The sequence below is a fragment of the Erinaceus europaeus genome, chromosome 12 (assembly GCF_950295315.1).
Source record: "Erinaceus europaeus chromosome 12, mEriEur2.1, whole genome shotgun sequence".
In the NCBI taxonomy this organism is placed as follows: domain Eukaryota; kingdom Metazoa; phylum Chordata; class Mammalia; order Eulipotyphla; family Erinaceidae; genus Erinaceus; species Erinaceus europaeus.
The window spans coordinates 49,918,865-49,927,894 of record NC_080173.1 but is presented as its reverse complement, the minus strand read 5'-3'; the positions used below and the strand labels follow the sequence as shown (position 1 = coordinate 49,927,894).

At 53.3% G+C, this 9,030-nt stretch overlaps 1 protein-coding gene across 3 annotated transcripts; it reads right to left on the bottom strand.

Moving 5' to 3' along the window:
• Positions 1-579: 579 nt before the first annotated feature.
• Positions 580-8,680, bottom strand: ORMDL3 (ORMDL sphingolipid biosynthesis regulator 3). 3 transcript variants are annotated; one of them, XM_007531017.3, is made up of 4 exons: positions 8,527-8,680; positions 3,520-3,719; positions 2,459-2,610; positions 580-2,110 (listed from the first exon to the last, which is right to left on the bottom strand). In XM_007531017.3, exons 2-4 carry the CDS (start codon positions 3,691-3,693, stop codon positions 1,975-1,977), a joined length of 462 nt encoding a protein of 153 aa, XP_007531079.1. In that variant the 5' UTR covers positions 3,694-3,719; positions 8,527-8,680; the 3' UTR covers positions 580-1,974. The 3 variants fall into 3 exon arrangements, with proteins under 3 accessions (XP_007531079.1, XP_060059543.1, XP_016047176.1); XM_060203560.1 differs by having other exon boundaries at positions 8,552-8,658; XM_016191690.2 differs by having other exon boundaries at positions 8,477-8,644.
• Between the last annotated feature and the right edge of the window lie 350 nt (positions 8,681-9,030).

The following is a 9,030-nucleotide window of genomic DNA, read 5'->3' as shown; positions in this document are numbered from 1 at the left end:
GCAGACACTGCATGAAGCACACTGATAGGACAGAACCTCAGAGCCAGTTCCTTCACCAAAGGACACATCCTCCTGATATGAGTCAGAATCAGCCCCAACCTCCCACTTATGCTTCTGGAAGAAGTACGAAGAGTGTTCTGGGTACAAGACCAGAAGACTCAATCCTCCCTGGGAAGGAACACAGGAAGAAGTGAGAGTGGTGGGGGAGGACCACACAAAAGGATTGAACACACCTCGAGATTCAGGACTCCTGTTCATTTTTGAAACCACTGCTGGCTGACTCCCTCCCCGCACAGCACGGGACACTGCTCCACCAGTGTCAAAGTCCAGAGGTTTCACTTCGGTCAGAGAAACAACCAGGCAGAGGCAGAGCAGAATTCCACACTCGACTGGCTGTGGCCTCTGCCAGTTCCTTCACTGTCCCTTCAGCCCAGGCTGCCCAGATCAGCAGTCCCAAGTCCCTCCCACCACCCAGGCAGAGAGTCTAACCGATGCTCCCCATGCCCTCAGCAGAAGTGGGGGCCCACCCCCACCTCCACCCCCCAAGGTCCTCTAGGAAACAGAGGCTGACCAACAAGAAACAGGAACACACCGTCCTTTATTTGTGTTTTTCAGAATACTGTACAAAGGGAGTAAAAATCCTATTCACACATCGCTTAGAAAGATTTTGAGGTGAAAGTTCCCTATGGTACAGGGGGTGGGGGCTAGACAGCCAGGAGGCAGGACACAGTGTGTGCCCTCCCTCCTCCCCCACCCCACCCTGGGGCCAGGCATCACTCCTTTTCCAAAGTAACAAAGATCCTAGTCAGAAGGGGAAGGGGACAAGACGGCTCTGCTCCAAGGGGCTCCCACCCACCTCTCTTCTCCTAGGCTGGAGGAGATAGTGCCTCCTAGGGCCTGCAGACCCCAATCCTTTAGAGGAGGCTGTGAGTCTTTGCAGTCCCCATGTTGGGGTATCTTCATGCTCCCCCCTGTACATTTTGAACCCTAGGCCCTGCCCCAGCGCCAGCCTGCGGGAGAAGGTTGTGAGGCAAAGAGGAAGCTGCAAGCTGAGCAGCTATGGAAGGGTCACCATTTGTCACTTCTGTCCAGACCTCTTCCACTCATCATCCCCTCTAACCAAGCCAGGAGAGTCAAGTCCACACCAGCCTCCCTTCCTACCAACCCCCCCCCAGTCACCCCCAGACCAGCCTCCCCTCTTATCCCCCATTCTGTGGGTAATTAACACTCCAAGCCTGCCCCCTCCCTGACTGCTTCCTGAAGGCTGAGGCTGGTCTCATTTGTCCCCACTACCCTTTCACCTCCTATCAATTGCTGCTGCTGCTAAGTGGGCCCTCCTCTTCTATGTCTCTAGTCACCGCCCTGCCCCTCCACCAGGGCTAAGATGGCACCACACCCAGCTCCACCATCCTCCTCCTCATCATCCAAGTGGATTGCAGTTGAGTTGCCAAAAGCATGAGACTTGAATCAGTGGTTCTCTCTCCAGAGGGGTGAGGCACCAGGGCACCAGGGCAGGCAGATCTGCACACACTGAGTGCCACCCTAAAGACCTAAGAACTAAAGTGAAACAACGGAGAAGCTGTACCGTCCCCTCAGCTCCCCACGCGTGGGGGCTTAAAGTGCTTTCATGGCCTGAGGGTGAGCAAGCGAGTAGGGGCTTCCCCTGGCCTGGTCCCAACCTCACAGGCCTGGGTTTAGTCCAGGAGCCCAGCTCATTCATTCTGTGACTACCCCCCAAGGGGTCTCTATTCAAAAGGAAAAGATCAAAAAATTAACAGGTGGGAGCCCCAGGGGGACCCACCCCAACCCCACTACAAGCTACTTCAAGTTGGCTACTGGGGGACACAATGGGGAGACCAGAGCCCAGAGGCTTGACCCCCAACTCTGGCAGCATCCAGAGACTTCTTCCATCTCAGCATCACAGCACAGACTTCTACTCGCCCTGCCACCCCAGGCAGGGGAGGGGCTGCATCCTCAGTACTTATTGATTCCAAAAATCCGGACTCCGTGGAGCTGGGGCAGCTTGGGAATGAGCACACTCATCAAGGACACGGTGTTGAGGATGAAATGAATGTGGTCGTACTTGGTGTAGAAGCTGGTGAGGAAGTACCTGGTAGGAAACAGAGAGGAGGTATAAGACTTCTGTTCGGGAAACCCCTGCCTAACCTCACTCCCCAAGGAACCCTGATACCTGTGAAGTTATGAGAAAGACCCCACACAGCAAGAGGATGGTGAGACCTCCCTGGTTAAAGAGGCCCCTCCCTACCCCAGGTATGGTCCTGCCTCAAAGGAAGCCCCAACTTAGGAAAGATAGGATTGGGGGGCCCAAGGTTCGAGCCCAGCAGAAGACAAAGGCACCCCAACTTCCCTTTCTTTGCTCAGCTGCTATACCAAAGGCCAGGGGGGAGGGAGGGGCTTAAGCCTGGCTGCCAGTACCCCCTCTACCCAAGGCACTCACAACACGATGGGGGTGATAGTCAAGAACTTCCGAGAGGCTGTGAACTGAACTCCGTAGTCCATTTGTTCCCAGTGGGTCAGCAACCTTGCCTTGCCCTGGTCCGGGGTCTCGAAGGGTGTCCCCTTCACCGTGTGCAGGAAGATATACATGCCCTGAAGAGAGGGGCCTTCATTAGAGAACCCAGAAAGCAAAAGGTCCTCCAGGGCAGCTCCTCCTCCTCAGTCACACACACGGGCTCGGAGGGAACTGGAGCTGCCCTCTGAGGAGCCACAGCGGATGAGGGCCGGCCATCAGCTGGGGCTGCTGGGAGCCTGGCACAGGAATAGGGGGACCCACTGGGTGAGAGGGCAGGCCTGGCATAAAGAGAACACATAGGGAGGAGTTAGCTACAGGAGCGGCAGAAAGACACTACCCCTCAAACCCATTGGGAGTTTCCCTGTGTCAGCTCAGAGGGGGAAAAGTGATGGCAAGGGCCCATGTCCCGCCTGCCCACCAGGAGAACAGGGAGCCAGCAGGAGGGGAGCAGAGATAGGCAAGAGCAGAAGAAGGTTTGAGATTTTAATTCGAGGAAGGTGGCATTTTTTTAGTGTTTGCTTGTTTATTTTTAGAGAACGAGGCAGTGAAAGAAGAGTGGAGGGAAGGAGGGAAGGAGAGAGCCAAGGAGAGAGGGAAGGGAGACCACAGCTCCAAAGCTTCCTTCAATGAATTGGGGACCAGACTCAAACCTGGGTCTCACACACATGGCAAAGCAGCACACTAACTAAGTGAGCTATTTCATCAGGCCACCCCTGGGGGCTCTTAGGGTCCTATACACAGCTCTAATCTTCCAGCTCCATAAACCCGCCCCTCCCAGAGGGGAAAAAGAAAGAAAAAAGAAAAAGCAGATTTCATTCTCTTTACAATAATAGGATTGGGGAGTAGAGTAGAGACAAGCTGGGTTCTGGTGACAGATGTTGTCAGCAGATCAGCCTGACATCTGGCCCAGTTCTGTGAGACGCTTCCTCCTCAGCCCGGGTCAAAGAGCAGCGTACATGGCAGGGTGGCAGCAGGCAGGTCCTCACCAAGTTATGGATGAGGTTGGTGAGGGTCCAGACGACAGGGACGCTCACGAAGGGGATGCTGAGCAGCACAACATGGAGAAGTCCGATGGCTAGCACGTAGGAGAGCCAGATGCCTCTGCTGTTCATCACCCGTGTATTGGGGTTCACCTCACTGTGCGCCGTGCCCACGTTCATCCTGGCGCCCCTCCCCTCCTGTTCTTCTGCAAACAAGCAGCATGGGTGAGACAGGACAGGCCACTTCCCCAGCCCCTCACAACCTCCAGACCCTGCAGAGGGCACTCTGCAATCCCCAGAACTCCAGGCACTTCTGTTTTGACTCTCATGCACAGAGGCCAGAGGAACTGCATGTGGGCTTGGCTGTGTCCCCACTGCTGGCCTGGAATACACACCAGGCTGCCCCATATGTCATCCAGTCAGGACAGGGTCTCCTCCAGTTCATCAGGGGGCCTCCAGTCCCAGAACAAAGAAGCCACTGCCCACCCTCAGCCCCACCTTCCACAACATTCCCATGGGGGCCCTCTGCCCACCAAGCCCAGGGAGGCCAAAAAGGTCTGTCCCCAATAATCATGCAACACAGCGCCCACTGGGCTGTCTGGCTGAGAAACATCTCCGATCCTGAGCTCAGCCCAGCAGGGCCCATGAGAACAGGCAACAGTGGGTGAGTTGTTTGGGGGTGGCACTGCTTCTACCCATCTCCTCCAATCTTCCAATCTTGGTTCCTCTTCAACCCTGACCCAGGAGGACTGACAGGATAGAAAGAGGGGAAAGGGCAGAAAAGAGAAAAAACAACACGGTAGGGAAAACCTTTTCCCAGACCTGGAAACCTACTTCTTGGTGACACAACAACCCACCACGACATTTCATCCATTTGGCAGTCACTCAGGCAAACCCTCATGCTGCCCTCCCACTTTGCTGCCAAACCACCAGGGCCCTTCTCCTGCCAGAGGAAAGGTTAAAGAATGCACGTGCCAGCATCCACCGCTCCCACAACATACCCCTCCCCAGGATACAAAAGCACACTTGTGACATCTCTCCTGCACCCCCCTCTTTTCCTCTGCCCCACCCACTCTCATCTCGGCCTCCTTTTCCAGGGGTGAACAAGACCCACTTCTACCAGCTGCAATGGCAGCAGATAAGGTCTGGAGGGCTGCCCTTTACGGCCAGAAAGCCATGCGACCAGTTGCATTCCCAGATGCATAGAGAGAGCAGCTGTCCCCCCCATCTGAGGGCCTGGGGCCCCTACCACATCTGCCCACATCTCCAAGACGGGCTGGCTCACAGAACTGGAAGATTGGGAGCTGCACTTAGGGCCCCAGGACTCAGATATCTGACTGGTGCAGGAATGGCCAGCAGGAACCAAAAAAAAAAAAAAAAAAAAGGTGCCTTTCTATGGGTTCACCTCCCTAGCTGAGGCAGGGTCCTATCTAATGAGGACACTGAGGTCATCACCATGGTAATGACCCTATCTATCCTGGAGATGCAGAAAGGGGTCACAGATGGAGATATCCTGGAAATGACCAAAATGCCACCATCCTCAGCTGTGATCAATCCCCTCACACTCAGCTGCTAGCTCTATAGCTAGGAACTCAGCCAAGCCAGCAGAGGAGCCGTTCCTGACTTCTGGAATAGGAGCAAACTGTCTTCTCCGGTGACTCCAAGCTTACAGAGCTCAAGGGAAATATGACCCACAACAAACCTTTCCAGCACACAAACACTCATGAGATGGCCCAGGATACAACCTAAGAGTGATGCTCCTGGGGCCCATCAGCTCAACCCAGTAGGCTGGGTAATGAGGCCCAATAGAAACCCAAGGAACAAGAAAACCAGAGCTGGCCCTGTTGTTTACATTCCCAGGGCCTTTGGGGCTTCAGTTATCCTAGCACAGCTCCTGGGACAGCCTGCTACCTAAAAGCTACCACCTGGAGGTGGGAGGGCTGTGAAGGACTTGCTGCTGACCAAGGAAACTGAGCTCCCAACACAGACAGACTACAAGCCTCTGTCCCTCCCTACCTCTCCCTAAATTGGACATAGATGAGTAACTTTAGTTCTCAGAATTCGGGCCAGAAATGTCAAAGGTCTTGCTGAATCCCAGATGACTTTTTTTTTAATATTTATTGTATTTATTTATTCCCTTTTGTTGCCCTTGTTTTATTGTTGTTGTTATTGATGCCATTGTTGTTGGATAGGACAGAGAGAAATGGAGAGAGGAGAGGAAGACAGAGACAGGGAGAGAAAGACAGACACCTGCAGACCTGCTTCACCGATTGTGAAGTGATTCCCCTGCAGATGGGGAGCCAGGGGCTTGTGTGCTTAACCCACTGTGCTACCACCCGACTCCCGATGAGTCTTTTTAAAAGAAGTTTTATTTATTTCCCCTACTAGGGTTACTGCTGGGGCTTGGGGCCTGCACAAATCCAGCCCTCCCAAGGGTGCTGTTTTTTGTTTTCTTCTTTTGATAGGGACAGAGAAATTAAGATGAGATGGGGAGAGAAAAAGACAGAGAAAGAGAGACAACTACAGCACTACTTCACCATTCATGAAGTTTCCAGGGGCATGAACTGGGGTCCTCAAGCATGATAATGTATGTACTCTACCGGATGTGTCACTTCCCAGCTCCTCAAGTTTTCTTTGTTTTATAAGTATTTTATCTTATTGAGGGGAGCTGGATAATAAGAGACCAGAGCACTGCTTAGCTCTGGCTTTTGGTGGTTTTGAGGATTGAACCTGGGGCCTGGGAGCCGCAGGTACAAAAGTCTTTTGCATCACCATTATGCTGTCTCTCCAGTCCCTAGATCATTCTATACTCCAATCTGTAAGTTGAATAAAAAGTAAGTGCAAAGGGAATGAATTTGCAGAGATTTTGAGTCAGCCATAGGAAAACAAAAACTTCCTTTTGGCACAGGAGAGCCTACAAGAAAAACCCTTAAGACTTCTCTCGTCCCCAGTCTACACTGGCCCCCCGCTACTGAAAGAAAGAGAAGAACTGGAATTTAAAAGATGCCCATGTAAACAACAACAACAAAAAGCTCTTCTGATGACTTTCTACCCCGTCAACTGAATTTCCTCACACCTAGGATAGTTTCTATCTCATAGACAAATTACCTATGAGTTACATATATATATTTACTGGCAGCAAAGGAGTTAGGAATTACTATATACTCTCAGAGAAAAACACTGTTTACTTTCTTTTATCTTTTTTATTGCTACCAGGGCTATAGATGGTGCTCAGTGCCTGCACAATGAATCCACCTTCCAGTACTCCACTCCCCCCCACCCCGCTTTCTAATTTAATAGGACAATGAGAAATTGAGAGGAAGGGTGGGAGATAGAGAAGGAGAGACCTGCAGCACTGTTTTAACACTCTGAAGCTCCCCCTCTGCAGGTGAGGGCCGGGACTTGAACCTTAACTTGAGTCCTTAAGCAGAGTAATGTGTGTGCTCTACCAGGTATGCCACCACTCACCCTCCAAGCTTTGTTACTTTAAATGTTAGTATGCTGAAGGCTAGAGAAGTGGCTCACTCTCTCTGGGTTCCCATCTCCAACACCACATGGGAGTAGCAAGTGCAAATCCAGGGGTGGTGGAGTCATGCTTTGAATAAACGGTAGCTTTCTGCTACCGTTCTCATTACACAAGTACACAAAATGGACATGGAGATCACTCAGCAAGCATAGAACACACCTTTCCATGGGTCCTGGGTCCCACCCCAGGCACATGGGAGTAAAATGAACAGCACTAAGGGAAGACTCCATGGATGGTGGAGCTGCGCTTTGGTGTCCCTCACTCTTGCTAAGTTTATAAGAATAAAAACTAAATAAAAGTAGACAATGTTAACAAACTTCTCCACTGTTAAGGAAATCCACCTGTTTCAACCACTTAGTAAGCTGGGGGGGGGGGGGCTTCGGAAGTTTCTATATTAACTTGTACCTAAGCACCAACTCTGTAATAAAATCAAGTCCCTTCTCTTTCTAAAGCCTAAATATTACGTGGCTAAGAACAGAAAAATCCCAGGAGAATCACAAGACGACAGAGAAGATCAATAAACTGAGAAAAGCTGGCAGTCAGGAAGTACTCTTGAAACTTGTGTGACTGAGTACTTATCAGTTGTATTAGTAAAACAGCCAAATGCTCCTTTCCCAGAAAGGACGAAATGGGGAGTGAAAGGAGTGAAGGAAACACTGGCCTAAGTAGCTTAAGTCGACACCAGCTGGAACTGAAAAGTTCGCTGCCATAGCTGGCAGGTGGCTGCTGGTGCCAATCCCTGATGTGGTTTCATAACCTGCCTCAAACCAGAGCCTGCAGCAACTCTGCTAGGTAAACGCTGGTAACCCTTGAAGCGGCAACCCTTCTGCTTTTCTGGATGGCGAGCACGAACCATCCAGGCCTGCAACCTGGACCCCAGAGGGGAGGCTCTGGCAGCAAGCCGCAATTTCACTCTACGACCTCCCCCACACATACATGCCCCAAGCCAAAGAAACAAAGTCGCTCACCCCTCCGCTCTGGCCCACCTCCCGGACTGGGGAGGGCGCTGGGACGGAAAGACTCCGAGTACCGGGGCGTACACCCACCAGCCCGGGAGAGGGTGAAGCGAGGAGGCGGAGTCCCCTCTATTGTTGGGCTTCCCGAGTGGAACCTGACGCCGAAAGGGGGCTTCCCGCTCTGCTCCCCAGCCGGGGACTTCACAGGGGAAGCCGGCCGGGTCTGGAGCCCCACCCCCACCCCACGCGTCCACCCAGCCCCGGAGGCGGCTGGACCTTTATCCCCCAAGCACAGCCGCTCCCCGCCTCCACCAGCAGCCGGAGCGCTGCTCCCCGCCGCCCCATCGCCGGCTTCCCACCCTCCTCTTTCCTCTGGGGGACCCCTGCGGCTCATGCACCCCTCAGCTGACGCGCCCCCTCCACCCCCGCTCGCTCAACCCCACTCCCTCCCAGCCCCCGGCGGCTTCCCAGCAGTCCTCACCTTCTTCCCCGCCCGGCTTCTGTCCGCCAGGAACCTCCCGGTCCGCTTACCCCGAAGCTGCCCGCCTGGACTGACCGTGTGGGACCCGAGGTCGAGGGCCCAGGACCGGCGCCCGGGGACTCGGCCGCCGCTGCTTCCAGCAGCTGTAACAACCCACGGCGGCAGCCACCCCGCTGGCAGCTCCGGCCGAATCAGCGCCCCGCGCCTGCCCCCACGACGTCACCGCCCAGCGCCAGTCAGCCCGAGGCCTCTTGGGGGTTGTAGTTTCTCATCTGCCTCAGCACCGGCCTTCGCCGTGCCTCCTGGAAGCTGTAGTTTTTCATCCCCCTCTCCAGTTTAGGCCTGCTTCAGCCTCAGATTGATGCTGTGTGGCCTGGTGATAGTGTCGTGGTGCGTAATGATTCCTTCTTTTACGTATGCGCTTCAAAGTGCGGTTTGCTCTTAACCAGGCTTCATGGGTAATGAAATTTAAGTCGGGCGAAGGAGATAGATAGCATAATGGTTATACAATGTGACTTTCATGCCTGAAGCTGTGAATTCTCAGGTGTAATCCT